The sequence below is a fragment of the Mustela erminea genome, chromosome 14, assembly GCF_009829155.1.
Source record: "Mustela erminea isolate mMusErm1 chromosome 14, mMusErm1.Pri, whole genome shotgun sequence".
In the NCBI taxonomy this organism is placed as follows: domain Eukaryota; kingdom Metazoa; phylum Chordata; class Mammalia; order Carnivora; family Mustelidae; genus Mustela; species Mustela erminea.
Window position 1 is genome coordinate 40,200,296 of NC_045627.1, and position 26,806 is coordinate 40,227,101.

Here is a 26,806-nt window from a genome sequence, read left to right on the forward strand (position 1 = left end):
AGGACCCTGAGATCATGACCTGAGCCGAAGGCAGCGGCTTGACCCACTGAGCCACCCAGGCACCCTAAATTGTTCATTCTAACTCTTTAGATACAAGCTTTCCCACTGATTAACAATTTTAGTACTTTTTACTTTTCCTTTTATTTTGGAAGTGATTTGACAATTACTCCTGTTAATATAATTTAGATAGAAACTTGACTAATTCCTGATTATTCTTATATTTTATATTATAATATTAAAATTTTTTCTTATTTCTTATATATTTATATAAATATTATTACTTACTAAATGCCTAGAGAAATTTTAAACATTCCATTTTTGTGACATTTGCAAATCTTTCATGCTGTACTTCAAATATAAAATTCAATTGCTGTCACTTCATCAAATTGCCAACCCCTTACTCTGAATTTTTTAATGTAATTCTATAGAAATTAAATAAATAGAATTATTTATTCCCCTCGGGAAATCATATCACAGTGTAATCATATTAGCTTACCAGTTATATAAAATTTATATATAAAAACTGATATGAAAACTAAATTTCCTAAAGAATGTGTATTTTTTAATTATCTAAAATTGAATTTTAAACCCATTCAATGAGTCCATTTATGTGTAAGACATTTTTCTAGGCATTATAAGGAGTGACACATGTCTGCATCTATGGTACTTTCTGTTTATTCTCTAATTGTAATTTTTCTATGTATTTGTTCAAAGCTTTATTTCCTGTATCATCTTACCCTGTTCTCAGCAAGCAACTTCATATCCAGCTCTCTAGATATAATAGAAATCATCGGATTTCAACTTCTTAACCTTTTCTCCCTGTTGTCTTCAAACGTGTTTGTATAATTGTCTTTTGAGCTTTATTCCATTTTCTTTTTCATTCTCTAGAACCTCAAACTGTTATCCCCCTCTCCCTTCACTGCCAGATGCATAGAGAGCATATTATCAATTTTTTTTTAAGATTTATTTATTTACTTTAAAGACAGGGAGCAGGGGTGCCTGGATGGCTCAGTGGGTTAAAGCCTCTGCCTTCGGCCCAGGTCATGATCCTGGGGTCCTGGGATCAAGCCCCGCATTGAGCTCTCTGCTCAGTGGGGAGCCTGCTTTCTCCTCTCCCTCTGCCTGCCTGCCTACTTGTGATCTTTGTCTGTCAAATAAATAAATAAAATCTTTTAAAAATTAAAAAAAATTTAAAAAATAAAATATTTAAAGTTAGGGGGCAAAAGGAGAGAGAGAAAGAATCCTAAACAGACTCCCTGCTGAGTGCAGAGCCCAATGCTAGACTCTATCTGAGAACCCTGAGATCATGACCCGAGTGGAAATCAAAATTCTGACCCATAATCGACAGAGCCACCCGGGCATCCCAGTAGTATACATTTATTATCACCACCACTCAACCTCCCACTCATTGTTTATTCAATAACTGTGGTCTGGGATCTCAATTTTTTTAAATTATTAGGTTCAATTAGCCAACATATCATTAGTTTTTGATGTGGTGTTCAACGATCCATTAGCTGCATATAACACCTAGTCTTTTTTTTAATTAATTTTTAAATTTTTTTATAAACATATTATGTATTTTTATCCCCAGGGGTACAGGTCTGTGAATCGCCAGGTTTGCACATAACACCTAGTCTTATCTTTCTTTGGAAACGTGTATTTTTTACAAAGGTCATAATAATATAATTGTCAAATCAAATGTTTAAAAATCCAGATCCTAATTGACCCACTTGAGGTTATTTAATTTGTTGATTAGTCCCTCAATTTTGAAACTTAACTTTCTTTCATTATCTTTCATGAAAAAGTGACACTCTTCATTCTTTGCTTATTAACTCTTTGATGGTCCTTTCTCTCTACCCTTTACTGATTACCTTTCTCTGTCAATTTTCAGTATTTATAATCTCATAAATTATAAAGGTATAAAATACATTAAAAAGCCAAAAAGATTTTAGGTGAAGGAAAAGAAACAAAGATGAAAGGAAACAAGGAAAATATTTGCAAGATATATCAAAGAGCATGTCCCTAATATGAAAACAGATTCTTGGATTCTTGGGATCATTAAGATGAAAAGAAAAACCCAACTGAAAAGTAAACAGAGATATGATGGGTAATTCAGTTTATATGAGAAATATGAATTGTTTATAAGTAAATGAAAAGCTCCTTTAATTAATAATAAAAAATACAAGTTAAAATAAAAGTTTACCATATTTGTTGTCACATTGTTAAAAATAAACTGATTAGAATTCAGTGTTAGAGAAGATGAAAAGAATTCTTGTATTCCCTTTTATACTCTTTTGTAAGGTACACCTATCATAAGGTACGATAGAGCAATTTGGCAGTTTCTTGACAAATTTAATGTGCACATAATCTTTGACCCAGTAATTTCTAGTTAAAGTATCTAATAAAAATAGTTATGTGCATAAGTATTAGTGAAAATATGAAGCCAGTATTTATAATTTAGAAAACTGAAGATAATCTAAATGTTCAATAGCAGGGAAGGAAATTATAGTCAATATGATATATCTATATATGAAATACTAAGTCACCAAAATAAAAAGTTAAAATACCTCATTTAGTGAATGTCTGTTATATATTTTAAATCTGTGTTTTAAAATGTATTAATCCAACACCGTCTTTGGAGTGATTCGTGGTGGACGTTTTGAGGGCAGCTGACCTGCAGCCTGCGCGTCCCGGACCGCCTCCCGTGGAAGCCTGAGCCGGCCGTGTAGCTTTCTCCCTTTGTCTCATAACCATGTCCACCAACGAGAATGCTAATTCACCAGCTGCCCGCCTTAACAGATTCAAGAACAAGGGGAAAGACAGTACAGAAATGAGGCGGCGTCGAATAGAAGTTAATGTGGAGCTGAGGAAAGCAAAGAAGGATGACCAGATGCTGAAAAGGAGAAACGTAAGCTCGTTTCCCGATGATGCTACCTCTCCACTGCAGGAAAACCGCAACAACCAGGGCACTGTAAATTGGTCAGTTGATGACATTGTCAAGGGCATAAATAGCAACAATTTGGAAAGCCAGCTCCAGGCTACTCAAGCTGCTAGGAAACTGCTTTCTCGGGAAAAGCAGCCCCCCATAGACAACATAATCCGGGCTGGTTTGATTCCAAAATTTGTGTCCTTCTTGGGCAGAACTGATTGTAGTCCCATTCAGTTTGAATCCGCTTGGGCTCTCACCAACATTGCTTCCGGGACCTCAGAACAGACCAAGGCTGTGGTCGATGGAGGCGCGATCCCAGCGTTCATTTCCCTGTTGGCATCTTCCCACGCCCACATCAGCGAACAGGCTGTGTGGGCTCTAGGAAACATTGCAGGGGATGGTTCTGTTTTTCGAGACTTGGTTATCAAGTACGGTGCGGTTGATCCGCTTCTGGCTCTCCTCGCGGTTCCTGATATGTCATCATTAGCATGTGGCTACTTGCGTAACCTTACTTGGACACTTTCAAACCTTTGTCGCAACAAGAACCCTGCACCCCCGCTAGATGCCGTTGAGCAGATTCTTCCTACCTTAGTTCGTCTCCTGCATCACGATGATCCAGAGGTCTTGGCAGATACCTGCTGGGCCATCTCCTACCTGACGGATGGTCCAAACGAACGGATTGAAATGGTCGTGAAAACAGGAGTTGTGCCGCAGCTTGTGAAGCTTCTAGGAGCTACTGAATTGCCCATTGTGACTCCTGCGCTAAGAGCCATAGGAAATATTGTCACTGGGACAGATGAACAGACTCAGGTTGTAATAGACGCAGGAGCGCTTGCTATCTTTCCCAGCCTGCTAACAAACCCCAAAACTAATATTCAGAAGGAAGCCACGTGGACAATGTCAAACATCACAGCTGGCCGCCAGGACCAGATACAGCAAGTTGTGAATCATGGATTAGTCCCGTTCCTCGTTGGTGTTCTCTCTAAGGCAGACTTTAAGACACAAAAGGAAGCTGTCTGGGCTGTGACCAACTATACAAGTGGTGGGACAGTTGAACAGATTGTATACCTCGTCCATTGTGGCATAATAGAACCATTGATGAACCTCTTAACTGCGAAGGATACCAAAATTATTCTGGTCATTCTGGATGCCATTTCCAACATCTTTCAGGCTGCTGAGAAACTAGGTGAAACCGAGAAACTTAGTATAATGATTGAAGAATGTGGAGGTTTGGACAAAATCGAGGCTCTACAAAACCATGAAAATGAGTCTGTGTACAAAGCTTCATTAAACTTGATTGAGAAGTATTTCTCTGTAGAGGAAGAGGAAGATCAGAATGTTGTGCCAGAAACTACCTCTGAAGGCTATACGTTCCAGGTTCAGGATGGCACTGCTGGGACCTTTAACTTTTAGCTTGTACAGCCGATGCAGAAAGTTGTTTGTGGTGTGCTTTGTTTGGTAGAAGTTTGTCTTATTGTTTCTCTACTAAGAACTCTTTTTAAATGTGTTTTGTTATTGTAGCACTTTTTACAACAAAACTCTACTTGACCAGTTCCAAACTGTAAAAACTGTATGAAGCTCCTCCTGCCAGTGGGTTTCTTATTTCTATGTGGACTCTCCTCTCTTGCAGTGTCCTGTAAATAAAGATTAAATTCCACCCTTTTCTTTAAAAAAAAAAAAAAAAGTATTAATCCAAGTCAATTGAAGATCACAGAGATTTTACATTTAGATTTTGATCCAGCTTGAAGTATTTTTGTTTATATTATAAAGAATGGGTTGAAGATTTTTTTTTATATGACCATCTGGTAATTCTAACATCATTTGTTGAGAAAACTGTTCTTTCTCCAGTGAATTACTTTTGCACCATTGTCAGGTTTAGTTGTCATAGATTCAAGAGTCCTGCAATTTACCCATCCATGATCAGCTAATTTTTGACAAGGATATCAAGATAGTCCAGTAAAGAAAAAAATTGCCTTTTCAACATATGCTAAGAAAATGAGGTATTTACATACAGAAAAATTGAGTTGTACCCCTATCTCACACCATATGCACAATTTTGGTTAGGATGTTGAGAAATTGTGCTGGTGGGATTTTAAAATGGTGCAGCTGCGGATCACGTGGTGCCTCAGTCATTAAGTGTTTCACTCTTGGTTTTGCCCTGGGTCATGATCTTATGATGGGACATGGGTTGAGCCCCATTTTGGGCTCTGCATCTGGTGGGGAATCTGCTTGAACATTCTCTCTTTGTCCCTTTCCCCACTCACACATATGCTCACTGTTTCTCTAAAATAAATAAATCTTTAAAAAACAAACAAACAAAAAATAGTGCAGCTGCTTTGGGATATAGTCTGACATTTCTTCAGAAGGCTAAAGATACAGTTACTGTTTGACTCAGAAATTCTGGAATATACCCAAGAGACATCAAAAACGTATGTACATAAAATCTTGTACATGAATGTTCGTAGCAGTATTTGTCATAATAGCAGGAAAGTGAAAACAACTCATGCCCATAAACTGATGAATGGATAAGTAGAATGTGGAACATCCATCTGATAGAATATTGGCCATAAAAGAAATGAAGAACTGGTTCATGCCACAATATGGAAGAACGCTGAAAACATTATGTTAAATTAAAGAAGCCATTTACAAAAGCCCATATATTTTATGATTTCGTCTCTGAAATGTCCTAAATATGCATATGTATACTGACAGAAAATACATTAGTGGTTGCCCAAGGCTTCTGGGTACAGGGGTTTGGGTGTGATGACCAAGTTTTAAGGGGTTCTTTGTTAGGTGTTGAAAATATTTTAAAATTAATGTAGTGATGCTTGAACAACTCTGAATATACTAAATGCCATCGAGTTGTACTCTTTAAATATGAATTGTATTGTGTGTGGACTATATCTCAACAAAGCTGCATGTTAAAAACAATAAAAGTCCTTTGGTCTATTTAACTCTTCTGTCCATACATGACTTACTGTGGTGCATTGGTCATTTGCAAAGTTGTTTTTTTTTTTTTTTTTTTTATGAAGATCTTACAAATGTAAAATGTCTCATTTTTCAGTATCACTACCAATCTCAAGAAAATGGTCTTTTCTGTATTGGAAATCTCACTGTAGTGTGTGAGTTTTACACAATTATAATTTTCAGTTGAGAGCTCAAATTTTATTATTAGCAATGTTCCTGACAGTTATTTTTTTAAGTGGCAGTCTTCCTTTTTTTCATTTTCAAGAAAAGTGTCTGCCAAATACCCATGTCTGAATAACTATCATTTGTCTGTCAATCATTTTTTTCAAATAAAAAGTTTCGTTTTTTTTTTTAATAAAAAGAGTAGTTCATGTCGAAACTCAACTGCGCAAGTGCTTTCTTTTCCCCTCAGGAAACCATTGTATTTCATTCATACACAGAGAATTAAAAAGATGTGTATGTAAGGTCATTGTTTAATAAAAATCAATGATTTTTACTGCTTCTTCAAAAAATTCTTAAATTTAGTTGGTATATTTTTAAAATTAGCACAAGGTTGTGATAAATTCGGTGACTGCTACCACAGCTTGGTTCTACTGCCCTTTTTTTGTTCCTAGGTACCAAGAGTTTCATATTGAAATTTGCAGTATGAAAGCAAATGTCAACATAGTAAAAATGCAAATAGCATCTCAATATTGTGAAAATTGAAAATTAAAAAAGTTGACTTTGTGGATACCCTGACAAGTTCTCAGGGTCTTCCAGGGGTCTTCTGATACTTTTTCAGTAGCTGACTCTCAGTGATTTTTCTCTATTCCTGACCTCTTTCTGGAACTACAAACCTAATTTGCAATAATCCTGTAGGTATCTCTACATTAATATCTTCTTAATTCTGTATATTCAGACTCTGTGGTTTTTTATTGTACTGGCTCCTGTGTTATATTATCTTTTCCTGTTAATGACATAACCATCCATCAGTCATCCAATGAGAGACATCATAGTCATACTCAACCTACCCTCTCCCACACATCCCACATTTAATCAGTCCCAAATCTTGTTCTTTTTGCCTAAAAAAAAAAATGTTTCTTATGTCTGTCCCCTTCTTTCTTTATAATTCTTAATGTTGAGATCTTTCTTTTCTTAATACCACCTAGTTTGGTAATTGGTCTTCCTGTGACCCACTCTGGTCTCTTCTTGTTTTTGTCAAAAACAGTGCAATGTCTTGGATTTTACCCCACTTATGAGCTAACAAATTAGTCTTCCACAGTTTCATAGATGCTGACAGAAGACAAGAGCCCACTGTGTCAGAGACAAATGAATTTTTTTCAAAGCACAGCAGGAAACGTGAGTTTCATATTCCCATTGGTTCTGCTTGTCTCCCCAGTCACTCAGGGCAATGTGGAGATTGACCCAGGTGGAAGTTGTGTTCACAGTTTATATCACAATTCAGTAATCTTGAACTTAAGAAACCCCAGTCTTTAAAGGGGCTTCTTGGACACCTGCCCAACCTTTACTCTGAGATAAAGTCACTATCTTTATCTTTTAAGGCTGTTTGCAATTTAAAAAAACAAACAAAATTTGATAGACCTATAGAGACATGATAGACCCATGGAGAATTGTTTCCCAACATTTTTTGGTTAGTTTTCTGAACACTGTTGCCAAAACTATCTACCTAAAATACATTTTTATCATGTAACTCTGATTCCAGCCTGCTTTTCAGTATTATGGATGACTAGTCTATTGTAAAATATGCTATTTTAGACTCTGTGCTTTACTAATTCCCTGAGTAAGCTTTGAACATAGTATTCCTCTGTGTTTTTACACATATTTTTCTCTCTGTGTAATGTACTTTTCTTTTACTTGTTCTCAGCCTGGTCAAATCTTCAACCTTCAAAAACCAGCTTGTCATTTTCTTTGACATTTTCATTACTCTTAAACTTCTTGGTGCTCTCAGAATATTTTGTGCATGTCCCTCATGTAATGCTCATTGTATTTTAATTGTTTCCATGCTGCCTCTTCAGTAGATTGTGAACTCCTTAAGGTTTTATTTGAGCTGGTATTCCCTCATAGAGTACTTTAGATATAATAAGAGTATAATAGAAGTTTATTGGATTAACAAGTATATAATTCCATGGTGTGTGCCCAGTAACATTTTTATACTGATGATGTTATAATTGAGCTACTGATAAGATTCTTCTTGAGTTATTTGCATGTAAATCTTTTTCATGAAAGAACTCTTTACATTTTTTAATTGTCTGATGTTACTGTGTAGTTATCTGGTATTACTTTGCAAAAGTATATGATTATTATTCATTGCTATTTATTTTATTGTAAGAATAGATATAGTGTGAGCCCAACAGAGATATGAATATGCCTGGGAAATTGTCCTGTGATTCACCTGGCCTCACAAATTAATAATTGGTCCTATGGTATAGTTATTATCACTTATTTATACTTGGTGCATAGGGAGGCTCAAAGCTAATGTCTCTTAGATTCAGTCAGGAGAGGCCAGAATAGCATAAGCACCTCATGGTATGATGAGAGTGGCAAAACGAGCTTCTTGAAAGACATATGGCATCCTCACTCTGAACGGGAAATAGCATCAACACATCGTTAATACGGATTTGAAAGCCAATGAAGATTGCTCTTGTATTTGCAAAGTGCTGCAGTTTTTCTATGTGTAGCCTTCTTGGTATTTTAAATGCTTATATTCTTTATCTAAATTAAAGGAGTATGTGTATTATTTCCTATCTCTATGGTCGTTACTCTCTCAAGCGCTGCCATCCTTGTGACAAACTTTCAGATCTTTTTCTTATTGATTTTTGAGAGTGCTTCATATATTAAGAATATTGACCTCTCCTGTGCACCCTCTGCTCCCTGCCACATACACACACTTTTTCCTGGGTAGTGATCTTAGGTTTGTATCTGGTCACAACTATCGGTATTTTCCTTTGTACTAGTAGCGTTCATTTAGGACATCTGTGTTTTAAAGTTTTGAAATAAGTTGGTGAATTTCCTACATTTCTGTATTTTTCACATTTTTGGTTAATGGGTAAGGGGAGTTCCTCCCCCCAAATGACTATGTACTTATCCTAGCTCAGTGTATTGAATAATTTGCTCTTTTGCCATCTCTATGATTCCTATACTATATTGCCATAGGTAATTACCATTGGGTCTGCGTTTGAATTCTGTCTTTTCTCATTGATTTCTTTCTGTGTCAGTACTACATTGTTTTAATTGCAGTTGCCAAATAATACTTTTTAATACCTGGTAGTAAATCCTTCCTGGCCCTCTCCACATGATTTTTTTTTTTTTTTCTTAAGTAAACTCTACACCCAACATGGGGCTTGAATTCAAAACCCAGAGAACAAGTATTATGTGTTTTACTGACTGAACCGGCCAGGTGCCCTTCTGCTATCATTATTACTCATTCTTTTCAGAATGTACTTTACTGTTATTCCCTCAGATGAATTTAAGGATCCTACTGATGTTTTCAAAATATCACGTTGGAATTTATAGTTTTACTAGTGAGATAATATTTTTATAATAAACTTTTTAGAGTAAATGTTTGTCTTTTTTTTCTAAGTCGGGATTTTCATTTTAATTTCCACTTTGTATGTATGCATATACTTTTTACTACAGAAAATTTCAAACCTACACAGGAGTAGAATAGTATGGGGGAGTCTGAGTGACTCAGTCGGTTATATGTCTGACTCTTGATTTCAGCTCAGGTTGTGATCTCAGGGTCCAGAGATTGGGGCTCTGTGCTCAGCAGAGAGTCCCCTTCAGATTCTCTCTCTCCCTCTGCCCCTCCTCAAATAATAAATAAATGTTTTTAAAAATAGAATAGCATAACGAACCTCATGTACTCATTATCTAGCTTCGATAAATATCAGCATTTGGCCCAATTTTTTTCTTCTTCTCTTAAGAGGTTAAGTCCCATTTCTCTGGTCATTTCACCTATTAGTCCTCAGATTGCCTGTCCAAGAATGTAGTGTCAATCACCTTAAAATATGAATTTCTTAATTCTATTTAATATCCAGTTCCAATTCAGATTTTCATAATTGTTTTATAAATACACATTTGTGATAGGTTTATTTGAATCACGATCTAAATAATAATCAAACATTGCATTTATACTTTGTATTATTTAGTTAGTAATCCTCCTTTCCCCTCTCATGTATTTATTTTTAAAGATTCTGTTTATTTATTTATTTATTTATTTTTACAAAGACACAGGGAGAGAGGAAACACAAGCAGGGGGAGTGGGAAAGGGAGAACAGGCTTCCCACTGAACAGGAAGCCCATTGCAGGGCTTCATCCCAGGACCCTGGGTTCATGACCTGAGCTGAAGGCCGATGCTTAAGTACTAAGCCACCCAGGAGCCCTTGCTTCCCCCTTTTTAAAGTTTTGTTGTTGTTGTTTTGTTTTGTTTTTTAAGAGAAATGGGTTCATTTGTAAAGTATCTTACTCTGTATTTCATTATTTGCTTCCTATTTAGTCTTTGCTTATAGTTAGAGCTAGAGATTTGTTTAGATGCAGCTTTTCTTTCCTTAGGCAAGAATCTTAAAACTGATACTCTGTTATTTTTATTATATCTCATTTGTAATGCATCATATCTTTTTATTCCACTTTCAGTGATGCTAATATTGATCAGTGGCTTCAGTGTGATTTCTTCTTGGTACTATTCTATGTAGAAATTTTTCCTTGTTGTTTTTCCAGTAAGTTATTAATAGTATATGAGAAACTTTTAAATATGTGTTTCAGTAACTGAATATCTTACTAAACTCTCTTTACTATTTCTAATAATTTTTCAGTGGATCCTTTTCAGGGATCATTACAGAATAGTAGTTTAAACTTGGACTTTGTTTGTAAAATGTTTAGATTCAAATCCTGGGTTATTTACACTTCCTGTGCCTCAGTTTCTTCATCTGTAAAAGGGATATTATAAGTGTACCTATCTCATGGTTTATAGGTAAGGGTGAGTTGCTTTCCATAGTATTGCAGAACTTAAGAATGTTGGTAAGTTTTCCTTTTTTTTTTGCAGATTGTGACATTATATTTTTATCTTTTCAGTGTTTTTAGTGCTTTATTTAGTTCCAGAATATAATTATGCTAGTCATAACACTATTAAATAGTGGCAGTGGTAACATGAATCCTTTCAGTAATATTAATAGGTAAATTTGTGGAAGAATTATTTTATTCTCTTTTTATTCTTGTTTTAAAATAAATATGCTGTTTTAGGAATATATGATGTATAGCATATAAATAAGTGTTTGATATCTTTTGATCACTCTTTTGCTATCTCTTAATTTGTTATTAACATACAATTCATTAAAAAAAGATACAGTTCATCAAATATCTATTGAGTATCTACTTATGTGTCAAATGCTGGGGATGCATTGCTGAGCAAAAGATTAAAATTTCCTGCCTTCAAGAAGCTCATATTTTCATTGAATGGAGAAACATAGTGAATGAGGAAATTAGAATAGGGATAAAAAGTAAAAGCATGTGGTGTTGGGAATGTTGGAACAAAAGAGACATTTTACAATATTAAGTGGGATGTGTGGGAACAGTTTCCTTGAGAAGAAGAGATTTGAATACAGACTTTCAAGATGAGGAAAGAGCCATCTGGCTAGCTGAGGAAATCCAGTCTAGTAGAGATGTCAGCCGTTGCTAAGGGAGAGCTTGCTTGGCATGTTGCAGAATCCTATAAGGAGTTGAGTTTGGTTGGAGCAGAATATGACAAGTGCAGGAGATGAGGTTAAAGAGACAGCAGGAGATAAAGGAGAGTGACTTGATCCTGCAGGGCTAATAGACTAATGTAGGGATTTTTGCTTCTTAATGAGTGATACAGAAAGCATTGTATGATTTGAGCAAAGGAATGGCATCCACTGACTTAATATTTTAAAAGGAAAATGTTGAGGATGGAAGTAAGGATATTAGGAAACTATTGCAACAATCTAAGCAAGGGGTTATAGTAACTTAGATGGTTGCTAGCATTGGAATTAATGAAAAGTGTTGAAAAAAGTGGTTAAAATCTGGAAATAATGTAAGGATAGAACCAAGAAGCTTTTTCAAAGGAGTGGATAGGGATGTGAATAATACCTAATTGATCTTACTTTCTCTACTTGGTTTTTTTTTTTAACTTTCTCTACTTTTATATACAGTATAAAATCCTTTTATATACAGTAGCAGAAGTGACCCATATTTAAATTTGATAATTTTGCTTTTTTGTTTAAGACCCTTCAGTGACATTCTGTTGCACCCTGAATAAAATTTATTCTTCTTCACATTTCCAGCGAGGTGCGCATGTTCTGAAACTTACATATTTTTCCAAATTTATCTTAACTACTCTCCACCTCCCTCGCTGAACTTTAGCCGCACTGCTTTTCAATTTTTTGAATATGCTAACCTCTTCCTTGCCTCAGAAGATTTTGCAGTTGGTATTTCTGTTTGGAAAATTCCCCAACCCCTAAGCTCACTCTGTACCTGATTAGCTCATTGCATATTTTGTGTCTCAATTTAAATGTCCTTAGATCTATTTAAAGTAGATACTTTTCATTGCCCGTCTCTCACCCATTGTCCTTCTCAGCCATTTGTTTTTCCTTCACAGCATTTCTTAGTTATTTTGTTTAATGTTTTTGTTTGTTTTGCCTTATGTTTTGCTCTGCATGGAATCTGTATGAGACAGCAACATGTCTGATTTGTTTAATTTTGTGTTCCAGTGCCAGCCAGGTGACTGGCCCATAGATGCATTCAACAAATAGCTTTAGAGTTGATTGACCAATAAAAATAATGAACAAGTGAATAAAGAATATATTTATATTATATGCTAGGGTAGGAGTCCTGGAGATTACACCTAAGTCAGATTTTGGTTTAATCTTGTTATTTTGATATTCTCCTTCTTTAATCAGCCATTGCATATTGCTTATTGTAAAATGGTCATAAGTGGTTCTTTATCACTAGAAGAATATTTCATTATTGAAATTCATTTAATTATTGTCTATGCAAACTCTTATATTTCAGAAGACAACTCTACTCATACAGTTATGCTACTTGTCAGGGAGATGGTTAAAAGAAATCTGAAACAGTAGCTTGAAAGATGTCCCTTACCTCCACTCAGTCTTTTCCTTATTCTAAAGGAAGAAAGAGAAAAAGAGAAATCTATGGTGTGAGTTCAGGTTTACTACTGTAAGTGTTTAAGAAAGGGCCCTGTTACCATGACAACAAATGCATGAATTTCAAGAGGAAAATTTTCAGCATATGGTACTGATAAAATTATAGCATTCTTATTCTCTTAGTATAGAATTCCTCTTTGTCAAGTTAAAAAATATATTCTGAAGACCCCTATTAAAATTAATTTTTAAATGTTTCTATGATACTGTTTTCATGTCACTTACTGTAACTTAAAATTATACCAAAAGAATATATTTTCATAATTCTGCATGCAGAAAATTAAGCATTTGATTTGACATTAAAAATTATTTTAAAATCTATATTAGATCTTTGCTTAAATGGTAAATAAAGTGGTAAACAGTTTAATGTTTTGACAATAGAAAACGACTTGCCACTTTATAGATTCCTTTGCCTTAAATGCTTTCTAACTCCAGTGGAGGAAAGCTGTTAAGCTTTAAGTGCTCTGTCATATTTGCAGGCTTTTATAGTAGAAGAGAACAGCAGTGAGCAATGATGATGGAAAACGATGGCAGGTAGACTTAAAACACCATAAAGCACAGACGATTGTGTGTAATGCCTTGAATTGGATCCTTTTTGAATGAAATGATCAGCCATATGTGCCACCCTTATGGACCCTGAAAGAAGAGGAGAAGAAATGTGCCCTAATGCTAACTGTGCATGAAATTGCAGTGTTAGGAGATATTGACCAGATGTTTCAATCTCAACAAATAGCTTGTTATGTGACTGAGTGAAAATATCTTTGCTGCTTTGATCACATATACCTTGAAGGAAGGGGTAATTTAATAGAGGCTGTCATAGTTCATCATTGTCAATAAACTTTGACTTGACCTTTGCCTTATGTTTTTGATGTTGCTGCTGATAGGTGTTGATGGGCAGATGTTTACTGCCTTGAGGGATTTTGCTTTTTACAACATGTATGTTAGAAATAGTAAAGAAGAAGGTTTTTCCTCAATTCTTTTCTTCCTCTTTGGTTGTTAGTTGCCATGCTTCTCTCTGGATTTTGTAGAATTTCTGGGCAAATGCAGCAAGTGACATTCTTACCTCTAAAGACCACGGTGCTTTCTCTCTAAAGGTTTCTTACCCTCCTCACCTTTCTGTACTAGTTTTAATTGGCCATGATAAAGTTCTATTTGGATTTTCTCCTTGATGTATTTGCCATATATTCTTCAGTTCTTTTCATAGCTTGAAGTGATAGATCTTTTAGAAAATCACCGTAGTTTTCTGACTTTTACAGTGAAGGATAATGATAACCAGAGAAACTAAATACTTCTACAAGGTTACACAGTTACTCTTTTTCAAGCCAGTTAGTTTTATGACTGAGGTCTGATGACACTCATTCCATGATTTTTTTCACTTCCCTTTCTTTCCTCCTATCTGGAGTAATGATTGAAAGTATACCTTCTGAAATCATATGACTTAAGTTCTACCACTGACCTACTGACTTTGCTTCCTCACCTATGAATTGGAATAGTATTTACCTTATGCCTGGTGGTTAAGATTAACTGAGAGATAACTTAGGTAAAGAACTAGCATAATAGCAAACACATGGTAAGTATTCACTAATTAAGCTCTTAAGTACAGTTTTTTTTCTAATTCACCTTTGACTAATTATAGTGGGTTTTTTTTTTTTTTTTTGCTAACCTTTGGTTTAATTTGGTTTTAGTGCAGTTTTTCTTAAGTTGCTTGGAGAAGGTGTTTGGAACATATGCAAAAAATCATAATATGATTTAGAAATTAATGTTAAATTATAATAAATATAGGGGTGAATAAAAATGTCCTTAAACTCCACTGCAGATCTTCCTTTATTCACCTGTAATTTAAAGTTGTTTGGGGTTGGGGAGGAAAAAATATTCCTGAATCCTCTCAGGTCCCTGGCTGGGTCTGAAAATTAAACTGATAAAGCATACAGACTTATTTAATATAAGGATGTGGTGACACAGAGTCTTCATTAGAAAATGGAGACTCAAAGAAACAGTTTACCTGTGTATTTTTATGCTAGGTCTGAGGAATAGTGGGAAATTTTGTAGAAACATGATAGGTCAGAGAGTGTGAGGCAAGTGTAATAAAACTGAGGGAAATTTAGCAAGGCCTTTTTATAAGATTCTTATGGTCCCTTTGTCTTTGGAGATGAGGGTGCTCTTTTTCTCTAGATAGAGGGAGAGCATCTCTCACATGAAGGTTTTATGACCTGTTTCAGGGAAGAAGGAGAGGAAGGTCAGAGTGACTGTCCTGCTTCTGCTGTTTTCTCAAATTCGTTCAACCAGTTTGCCATAATTTGGAGTAGTGTTTCCTGAACTCCATCGGGATATTGCCATATATTTACAACATCATCAACAACATCATTTCATTATATGAAGGAATTTTGTAATTTCACTTAATGTTGTGGAAATGTTGTGTTGAATTCTGTTTCTGAAGAATTTTCTAGACTTTGGTTTTCAAGATCAGAGTTTTGGGGGCAGCTGGGTGACTCAGTCGGTTAAGCATCTGCCTTCAGCTTGAATATATTTAAAAAAAAAATTTTTTTTTTAAGATTTTATTTATTTATTTGACAGAGAGAAATCACAAGTAGATGGAGAGGCAGGCAGAGAGAGAGAGAGGGAAGCAGGCTCCCTGCTGAGCAGAGAGCCTGATGCGGGCCTCGATCCCAGGACCCTGAGATCATGACCTGAGCCAAAGGCAGCGGCTTAACCCACTGAGCCACCCAGGCGCCCTTGAATATATTTTTTAAAAGGTTCATTTATTTATTTGAGAGAGAAAGAGCAGAGGGAGAGGGAGAGAGAGAATCTTCAAGAAGACTCTCTGCCAAGCCCCATGCAGGGCTGGATCCCCATACCCTGAGATCACTACCTGACCCAAAGTCAAGAGTTGGACACCCGACCAACTGTGCCACCCAGGTGACCCTCTATGTTTAGTCTTTTGAGACACTGTCATACTATATTCCATAGTGGTTGCACCAACTTACATTCCCACCATCCATGCATTAAGGATTCCTTTTTCTCTGCATTCTTGCCAACTCTTATTCCTTGTCTTTTTAATACTAGCCATTCTGACTGGTGTGAGGTGTTACCTCATGTAGTTTTGATTTGCCTTTTCCTGATTAGTGATGTTGAGCATCTTTCCATGTGTCTGTTGGCCATCTATCTGTATGTCTTTTTTTTGGGAAATTGTCTGTTTGGGTCCTCTGTCCATTTTTTAATCGGATTGTTTGGGTTTTTTGGTGTCAAGTTGTATAAGTTCTTTATATATTTTGCATATTAATCCTTTATCGGTTATATCATATGCAAATATATTCTGCCATTTAGTAGGTGTCTTCTTATTTTGTGGATGGTTTCTTTTTGTGTGTGCAGAAGCTTTTTTATTTTGGTGTAGTCCCAATAGCCTATTTTCCTTTTTGTTTCTCTTGCCTGAGGAGACATAGCCATAAAGATGTTGCCAAGGCCAATGTACAAGAAATTACTGCACTGTAGAGCAGGGCTTGCTGTCTGCATAGGGGCTAAGAGGCTTAGGTGCAAGAAATGTGGGTGCATTGGTGTGTGGGCTTATCTTTTCCCCTCCCCAGACCAGGAGTCACTTTGGAGTGGTGCCTGTCCTGGCAGGACCTGCCTGCAGGGTGCAGTGGGGCAGAAGCCACTTTGGAAGGACCAGCTCCACAGGAACACACTGGGTTGAGGGTATGAGGTACTAGCAAGTTAGAAGGAGAGTTTTGGTGCTGACTTCTGAAAGCCCCCAACTATCCAGGCTAAGGGGAGGGGAAGAGAGAGAAATACTGCTTTATCCATTATTTACTAAAATAATGCCCAACTGGTAAATAATCATGAACACTTATGGAATGAGTTGAATGAAATTGGACTGAAAGTTTTTTTTTTTAATCATATCTCAGTGCCCTGTTATTATTTTTTGTCATTATAAATACTGTTTAATAAGCCCTACTATAGGTACTTTGCTTACCTTATTTAATTCTCACAATAAATCTGAAAGAAATAAAACCGCTAGTTGAGTATATAATTTACTGTCACAGAACTGGATGAATTTATATATATCTGAGTCTAACATTTATGCTTTTTTCTTACTAGGCCAAAGTTTCCTAAAATTTCTTCTGAGAAATAGATGTTAACAGATATTGAACAAGAAAAATAACTGAAGATTGTTGGGGATAATAGGACTATCATGATTTTTATTAATAGGACATCTGTCAGCAAGGGAAACAGCAGTTTTGTCAGGAAGGGAGTCTAACATTACTAGTTATTGAGGGAGAATAGATTCTGTAATAATACTTATGAAAAGTTTGTGTTTCACTGTGTCACTTGGTAGCCTACCAGTCATCTGAGACAATCAGCCCTTTAAACCATGTGATATATGCTGTTTTCCTAACTACTTCAATTTTGATTTCCTCATAAGCCTTTCCAATCTGCTTATTACTGTCATTTCCCAGTTGACATTTAATTTCTTTTCGTTGTGGTTTACAGTTTTCCTGAAATTCCTCATTGGGTTTTCTGATTTAAAATTGTTTATCTTTGGCTTATCCTGTAACTATTTCAGTGTCATTCTTCATTATTCTATTATGAATTGAATTAAAGTATATAGCATTGTCTTAGAAGTGATTGGCTCTTGAGCATCATTTTCAGTTATATTGTCCTAAATACTGCATTAGGTGGCAAAGAGGAAATTCATCTGGAAGACAGTTAATATTATTAGAAATCTCTTTTTTCCTTTTTATTAAAAAGACTTTTTTTGTTTATTTTAGGGAGAGCACAGGCAAGTGGGGAGAGGGGCAGAGAGAAAGGAAAAGAGAATCTTCAAGCAGACTCCTTGTTGAGCACAGAGACTGACATAGGGGTCGATCCAGGACCCTGAGATCATGACCTAAGGCAAAATCAGGAGTTAGATGCCTGACTGAGCCACCCAGGTGCCCCAAGAAGTCTTTCTCTATGTTGTTAAAGACTCTTAAAATGAACCTTAATGTGTCATTTATTCAGCACCTATTTAAATTCAGTTGGGTTTTCTGCTTCCTTACCTTAATGAGGCATCATCTCTTATCTCAATCCTTTGTTCAAAGACCCTCATGTACATCCTTCTATCTACAAAATACTGCCTCAACTTCTTTTTTTAAGGGTTTTAAAATTTATTTTTATTAAGATTTTATTTATCTATCTATCTATCTATTTATTTATTTATTTATTTATTTGTCAGAGAGAGAGAGCACAAGCAGGCAGAGTGGCAAGCAGAGATGGAGAGAGAAACAGGCTCCCTGCTGAGCAAGGAGCCCCATGTAGGACTCGATCCCAGGACCCTGGGATCATGACCTGAGCTGAAGGCAGAGACTTCAGCTGAGCCACCCAGGTGCCCCCTTAAAATTTATTTTTAAAATAATCTCTACACCCAGCATGGGGCTCGAATTCACAACGTCTAGATCAAGAGTCACATGTTCTACTAACTGAGCCAAAAGGTGCCCCTGCTGCCTAACCTTCTTAAAGTGGCATTTAATGATCTGACCTGGATCATCTTTTCTCATAGTCTTCCCTCCCACATAGTGCTCTGTCATTATATGCCTAATAGTACTTCATTTGCCTTTTTCATTGTTTTTGTTAAGACTATACTCTTGTTTTCCCATCTCTGTGCTAACGTGCCTTGGGTTCTATAACAAACCCACATTGGGTCAACAGGATATTTTAAATTTTCTAGCAAAACAGTGATACCTATCAGAAACAGCATGAACTGCTAGCTCCAGATATTTCTGTTTTAATATTAGATTGCTACATTCCTTTGGTAGTATCGGATACTCTACAAAGCTGGGTTTTGAGTGGTAAAAAAGGAAAAAAACCTTAAGTACTGCACAAGAATCAATGTGAAACAAGAAATGGTATTGGTGGCACTCAATCTGATTCCAAGGTTTGAGAATTTTATGGTGCGTGACATGTGCTAAATTGTTAGGAAGTAAGTAACTTACTAAGTTGTTTTGAACTAACTACTTAATACTTAGAATTTCTTTTGCCTTACAGATACTACGATAAAATTCCTAAGATAGGAAAGGAGGCATATACTCAGTGTCTCTAGTTTTTTTCCAGTTTATAGCCATTTTTGAATATTATACCCATTGTTCATAGACAAATTGATCATGTCACTTGTCTCTGGAAGCCTTTTCTGATCCCCTCAGCTGCAATTAATCTCCCTCCTGGTCTTTTCAGTTGACATTCTGCCTTTACTATTGCTTTTAAAATTGAAATAAACTAATTCACTTATTTATTTAAAGTTACCAATTATGGCTGTGGCTTTCTTGATCTCCATTTAAGTGTACTTAGAGCATAGTGTGAGCCCTTTCATTCTGTATAAAAGAGATCCAACTATAGTAAGTATCATTTACTGAACTAAATTGCATGGCTTGTTAGTCTGTTTCTAATTCTTGAAACATCCTTACAAGATCATAGATTATATTATCTACATTTTATATTTCAAGAAATTGGGGTTTAGTAATTTTGGCTTACTTCACACAGACATACTTCCCAACCTTTGACTCTTCTAGCTCCCCTTCCTTTACTTTTAATTTATAGAATCAACTTTTTGGTATCTTCAGAAATCCTACTGAGGTACTGAATGGGTTTGCAACAAATCTGTGAATCAGTTTGGGGAGAATTGCTATCTTAAGAATATTGAGTTTTCTAATCTATACGTTTAGTATAGCTCTCCATTTATTTAGATTTTTTTCCCCTTCAGCAAACTTTGTAGTGTTTTATGTTTAGGTCTTGCACTCATTTTCTCAGATTTTGTCCCAATATGTTTCATTTTTAATGTGATTATAAATGATGGTATTTTCTTAATTTTAATTTTCAACTGTTCCTTGATAGTATGTGAATTATATTTGATTTTTGTATGCTGCTACTGAATCCTGAGACCTTGATAAACTCAGTTTTTAATCCTGAAGCATTTATGTAGCTTCCTTGTGATCTGATAACATTCCTTAAATGGAATGGATGGAATTCAGTCAGAACCTTAAGAGTTATGATTTTAGTACACTACTCTCTGAAAACTTTTTTTTTCTTTTTCTTCAATTTCTAGTCTCTTGACTCTCCTTATACACTTATCTCTGTCTCCTCATTTCACTAGAATGCCTGGCTCTGTTTGCCTTCTTTCTCCCCACACCACAATCTGGAAATTGCCTACTGGCAGGGAGCCTACATGACGTAAGGACCTACCTTGTTTCTTTTCTACCAGAGATCACAGTCTGCCCTGCCTTTTTCCGGTTTCTGAAAATTCTGTGCTTATTTCATTCTGATTTTGTTTTCTAGTTATTCATAACATAGATGTAATTCTGGACTCTTTAGGAGAGTTAAAGATAGGTGTTTAAGGATGTGCTATACATGTATAAACAGACAAGCTGAGCAATTTGTTTTAGCTAAAAGGAGCAGCATAATAAGAGATTATGAAAAGGCTTGAATTTCTTTTCTGGAAGATCTGAAAATGTTAGTGGTGTGACTGTGTTAGGGACACTGTTACTTTCATCTTCTGATCCTCTACTAGACATGCATTAAATGTTTGATTGGGTGTCAGAATGGTAGGAAACCGATTGGTGAAGTATTGATAACACATTGTGTTTGAGGTAAAAGAGAATTACCAAAATTTTAATACAACTCATAGCAAATTAGACTTTTAAAAAATTATTTTTAATTTATTTCCACTTTCTGATTATAACATCTTTAATGACTCAGCTAAGTTATTAAGTGCTCTGAAGCAGTGAATCTGGCTTCTATTAGTTTTGTGTGTTTACTTTGGCCTAGTAAACTCTCACAATGGATTAACAAATTTAAATGGAAATCACTGGTCAAGAGTAAAGTTCTCATATTTTTGTCAGTGTCCCAATATACTAATATCAGAAATAGGATGTTAGCCAGTTTCCTGTGATGAAATATTCAGTGATAGAATTATAATACAACCTGCTGAAAATTTCTATTATTTTTCATTTTTTGTCCTGCAGGTTTAAATAATATTGATTGCTAATGGAAGAGTTACAAGTTAGATTTAAGCCTGGATATCACCCCTTTTTTACACTATAGTTTGAACATGTCTACTTTGATTTAATTAGGCTTAATTACATCATAATGGCTTCACTTTCACTGACTGAAGTTTCCTATTATTTTGTTGGCATATTATTTTAATTATCATACTAAAATTTGTTACTGATTTTGGTTTTCTATTTTACCACATAAAACAGACATGGTTGATCTTTAACCATGCTCTCTACATGAATAAAAAAATAGATATCCATTCATCCGTTGATGGATACTTAGGTTGCTTACATGTCTTAGCTATTGTAAATAATACTGCAATGAACATGAGGCTACAGATATCTTTTTTTTTTCTTAAAAATTTTATTTTATTTTTTCGAGAGCGAATGAGCGATCTAGAGAGAGAGAGAGAGCACCAGCTGGGGAAGAGGCAGTCAGAGAGGGAAAAGTAGGCTCCCCACTGAGCCAGGGAGCCCAGTGTGGGTGGGGCTTGATCTCAGGACCCTGGGATCACAACCTGAGCAGAAGGCAGATGTTTAACCAACTGAGCCACACAGGCACCCCTACAAATATCTTTTTGAATTATTGTTTTCATTTCTTCTGAATATATTCCCAGAATAGAATTGCTGGATCATATGGTAGTTCTATTTTTTCATTTTTATTAAACTTTACTTTTTTTTTTTTTAAAGTAGTCTCTACAGACCAACATGAGGCTCAAACTCATGACTCTAGGAGATCAAGATTTGCATGCTCCACCAACTGAGCCAGCAGAGCACCCCCTATTTTTAACTTTTTAGGGAACTCCAAACTGTTTTCCATAGTAGCTCTACCAATTTACATTCCCACCATTAGTGTGTAAGGATTCTCTACAGCCACACCATTATTGTTATCTCTTGTCTTTTTGATAATAGCCTCCCCTTTTTTTTAGAGGAAGGGTGGGCAGAGGGGCAGAGGAAGAGAGGGAATCCTCTGCCTTGACATGGGGCTCCATCTCATGACCTTGAGATCACCACCTGAGCCAAAATCAAGAGTTGGGTTCTTAACCTTGTGAGCCACTCAGGTGCCCAATAATAGCCATTCTAATAGGCCTGAGGTAATATCTCACTGTGGTTTTAATTTGCTTTTCTCTAATGATTAGCAGTATTGAGCATCACTTCATATACCTGTTGACCAATCATATATTTTCTTTGGAAAAATGTCTAATCAGTTCCTTTACCCATTTTGAATTTGATTATTTGTTTTTTTGCTATTGAGTTTTATGGGTTCTTTATATGTTTTGGATATTAAGCCCTTATCAGATATGTGGTTTATAAATATTTTTTCCCATTCCATAAGTTGTCTTTTCACTTTGTTGATGATTGGTTTTGCAATGCAGAAGATTTTTAGTTTGATGTAGTCCCACTTGTTTATTTTTTATATTGTTGCTTGTGCTTTAGTTGTGATTTCCAAAAAATTATTTCTAAGACCCATGTCAAGGAAGTTTTTTTTTTTTTTACCTATGTTTCTTCAGAGTTTCATGACTGCAGGTCATAGATTCAAGTCTTTAATCCACTTCAAGTTAATTTTTTAGGTGGTGTAAGTTAGGAGATCAAGTTCCTTTCTTTTACATGTGAATAGCAAATTTTCTTAGCACCATTTATTGAGAGACTTCCTTGGCAAATATTAGTTGGCTGTATATGTTTGTTTTTATTCTTGGGCTCTTGATTCTGTTCCATTGGTTTATCTGTTTTTATACCAGTACCATGCTGTTTTAATGACTATAACTTTAGAGAATAGCCTAAAATTAGAAAATGTGACACCTCCTGCTCTGAACTTCTTAGGATATTTTTTGGATATTTGGGGTCTTTTCTTGTTCCATCTAAATTTTAGGATTGTTTATTTCTGTAAAACAAAACAAAATGAAAAGGCCACTGGAAACTTGATAGGGATTGCATTGAACCCATAGATGACATTCGGTAGTATTGACATTTTAACAATATTAATTCTTCTAGTCCATGAATATGGGATATCTTTCTGTTTATTTGTGTCTTGTTGATTTCTTTCATCAATATCTTCTAGTTTTAAGAATAGAGATCTTGGAGTGCCTGGATGGCTCAGTCATTGAGAATCTGCATTTAGCTCAGGTTGTGATCCTGGGATCCTGGGATTGAGCCTTGCATTGGGCTCCCTGCTTGACTGGAAGCCTGCTTTTCCCTCTCCCCCTTGCTTGTGTTTCTTCTCTGGCAGTTTCTTTCTGTCAAATAAATAAATAAAATCTTTAAAAAAGAGAGAGAGAGAATAGAGATCTTGGGGTGTCTGGGTGGCTCAGTTGTCAGACATCTGCCTTGGGTTCAGGTCATGGTCCCAGAGTCCTGGGATTGAGTCCCTCATTATTTTGCCTGCTCAGCAGGGAGCCTGCTTCTCGCTCTCCCACTCCCCCTGCTTGTGTTCCCTCTCTCACCACATCTTTCTCTGTCAAGTAAATAAATAAAATCTTAAAAAAAAAAAAAAAAAAAAAGAATAGGGGCACCTGGGTGGCTCAGTGAGTTAAAGCCTCTGCCTTCAGCTCAGGTCATGATCCCAGGGTCCTGGCATCGAGCCCCGCATCGGGCTCTCTTCTCAGTGTGGAGCCTGCTTCCTCCTCTCTCTCTGCCTGCTTCTCTGCCTACTTGTGATCTCTGTCAAATAAATAAATAAAATCTTTTAAAAAAAGAATAGATATTTAACCTCCTTGATGGATTTTTCCCAAGTATTTTATTTGTTATTTGCTAGTATTATAAATGGAACTGATTTTTAAAATTCTTTTTCATTTTTCCCTTCCTTCTCCTAATGTCCTCCATGCTGTTCCTTAATGTTCCACAAATAAGTGTACTGTATGATGACAAACAGAACATACACACAACACACGCACACAAATTCTTTTTCAGAGAATTTGTTGTTAATGTATAGAAATACCACTGATTTTTTGTATGTTTATTTTGTATCTTAAAACCTTACTGAATTGATTAGTTCTAGCTTTTTTAAAATTGATTTTCTATATATAAAATCACATCACCTGCAAATAGAGATGATTTTACTTCTTCCTTCCTAACAATGATGCCTTTTCTTTTTCTTGACTGATTGCTCTAGCTGGGATTTTTAGTACTGTATTAAGTAGTGGTGAGAGTGGGCATTCTTGTCTTGTTCTCAAGAACAAGAGAAAAAGCTTTTAATCTTTCAACATTGAGTATGTTTTTAGCTTTGGGCTTATTGTATATGGCCTTTATATTGTTCTTGAGATATGTTTTGTATACCTAGTTAAGTGTTTTTATCATGAACAGATGTTAAATTTTGTCGATATGTGGCCTTTATATTGTTGTTGAGAGATGTTTTTTATATTTAGTTAAGTGTTTTTATCATTAACAGATTTTAAGTTTTTTCAAATGCTTTTTCTGTGTCTATTAAGATGATCATATGATTTTTTTCTTTCATTCTATCATTTGTGTTTATTAGACCATCATTGCATTCTTAGGATAAATCCCACTTGATCATGGTGAGTGATCTTTTAAAGTGGTGTTGGATTCGGTTTGTTAGTATTTGGTTGAGAATTTTTATACCTATATTCATCAGGATATTAGCTTGCCATTATTTCCCCTGAGTACTGTCCTTATTTTGCTTTTGTTGTGGGATAATGCCTGACTTATAAAGCAAATTTTAAAGTGTTCCCTGCTCTTCAGTTTTTTGGGAAGAGTTTGAGAGGGATTAATGTTAATTCTATTTAAAACTTTGGTAAAATTCACCACTGAGGTCATCTGGCCCTGGGATTTTCTTCATTTAGAGAGTTTTTGATTCAATCTTTAATAGTAATTGGTCTATTTGGATTTTGTATTTCATCCTTATTCGGTCTTGGTAAATTATGTGTTCTAAGAATTTTTTATTCCTTTTATAGGTTGTCCAGCTTGTTGGCATATAATTGTTCATAGTAGCCTCTTAAGATTCTTTCTATTTCTGTGGTATCCGTTGTAATGCCTCCTTTTTTTGTTTATAATTTTGATGATTTGTATTTTTTTTTTCCCTCTCCCTTTGGTTAGTCTAGCTAAGGATTATGAATTTTGCTTATCTTTTCAAAGAATCACGCTTTCGTTTGGTTAATCATTTCTATTGTTTTCTTAACAATAAAAGAATTATGCCTGCTTTAATCTGTATTATTTCCTTCCTTTATCTACCTTTGGACTATTTGTCCTTTTTCTAGTTTCAGAAGGCATAATGTTCGATTGTTAATTTAGGGTCTTTCTTGCTTATTTGTGTAAGCAGTTATTAGTATAATCTTCCCTGTTAGAATTGATTTTGCTGCATTCCCCAAATTCTGGTATGTTGTTTTGCCATTTTCATTGGCCTCAAGACAATTTTTTTGTTCCCCTTTAATTTCTTCTTTGATCCATTGGATTTTCAGGAGAGTGTTGTTTAATTTCCTTGTATTTGTGAATCTTCCAGCTATCCTCTTGTTGATTTCTGGTTTCAAGCCATTGTAGTCAAAGAAGATACTTGGTATGATTTCAGTCTTAATGAATTCACGAAGATTTGTTTTGTGGTGTATCATATGAACTAGCCTAGAAATGCACTTGAGAAGAATGTGTATTCTGCTGCTGTTGGATAGACTATATTCTATATATGTCTGTTAGGTCCATTTGGTCTATAGTTTTGTTGAAATATGCTGTTACATTATTCTCATTCTTCCATTCTCTGATTCTCTATCTGGATGATCTGGATGATTCATTGTTAAGAGTGGCATATTAATGCCCCTAACTATTATTGTTTTTCATTATTCCTTTAAGCTGTGTTTCTTATATATTTAGGTGCTCCAGCGCTGGGTACATAAATATTTACAATTGTTAAACCTTATGGATGGATTAGCCCCTTGATCATTATATAAGGACTTTCTTTATTTCTTTGTACCATTTTTAGTTTAAAGTCTATTTTGTCTCATATTAGCATATGATTCTGCTTTGTTGTGGTTACCATTTCCAGGAAATCCCTTTTTCTGTCCCTTCACTCTCAGCCTCTCTGTGTATTTAAGGCTGAAGTGAGTCTCTTATAGGCAGCATCTTGTTGTATCTTTGTGTTTGTTTCAAACATTCTTTGTCTTTGCGGTGGAGAATTTAATCTGTTTATATTTAAAATACAGTATTACCCAACACCCCCCCCAGCCCCAGTTTCAGTTACCTACAGTCAATGATGGTCTGAATGCAGGTGATCTTCCTGTCATATCACCAGAATATCAGTAGTAGCATAATGCTATGTGTCACAGTGTCTTTGCTATTCACCTTAATCTCATCATGTAGGCATTTTATCATCACTTATCATCCCAAGAAGGACAAGTAATGTGCAGTAAGATACTTTGAGAGAGAGAAAGCATATTCACATAAATATTGTTGTAGTATATTGTTACTATTTTTCTATTTTATTATTAGTTATTGTTAATCTCTTACTGTGTGTAATTTAGAAATAAACTTTATAATAGATATGTATCTGTAGGAAAAAATCATAATGTATACGGGGATCAGTACTATCAGTAGTTTCAGGCATCTACTGGGGATCTGGGAACATATCTTCTGAGATAAGGGGAGACTACTGTAATTATCAATAGGTAAGGACTTACTGTTGCCATTTTGTTAATTGCTTCTTGATTGTTTTGTAGTTGTTCCTTATTTCTTACCCTGTGGTCATTTTTCATGTTTTGATGCCTTTCAGTAACAAT

At 35.4% G+C, this 26,806-nt stretch overlaps 2 protein-coding genes across 3 annotated transcripts in view; both read left to right on the forward strand.

Moving 5' to 3' along the window:
- Positions 1 to 26,806, forward strand: part of ADK (adenosine kinase) — a 538,857-nt gene that overhangs the window by 227,048 nt on the left and 285,003 nt on the right. The window lies entirely within an intron of this gene.
- Positions 2,634 to 4,591, forward strand: LOC116572614 (importin subunit alpha-1). Its single transcript, XM_032311695.1, has one exon. The coding sequence runs from the start codon at positions 2,753 to 2,755 to the stop codon at positions 4,340 to 4,342; it is 1,590 nt and encodes a 529-aa protein (XP_032167586.1). The 5' UTR covers positions 2,634 to 2,752; the 3' UTR covers positions 4,343 to 4,591.

Excerpts from the sequence above, each read along its gene's own strand:
- LOC116572614 (XM_032311695.1), top strand. The coding sequence starts at position 2,753 with ATGTCCACCAACGAGAATGCTAATTCACCAGCTGCCCGCCTTAACAGA.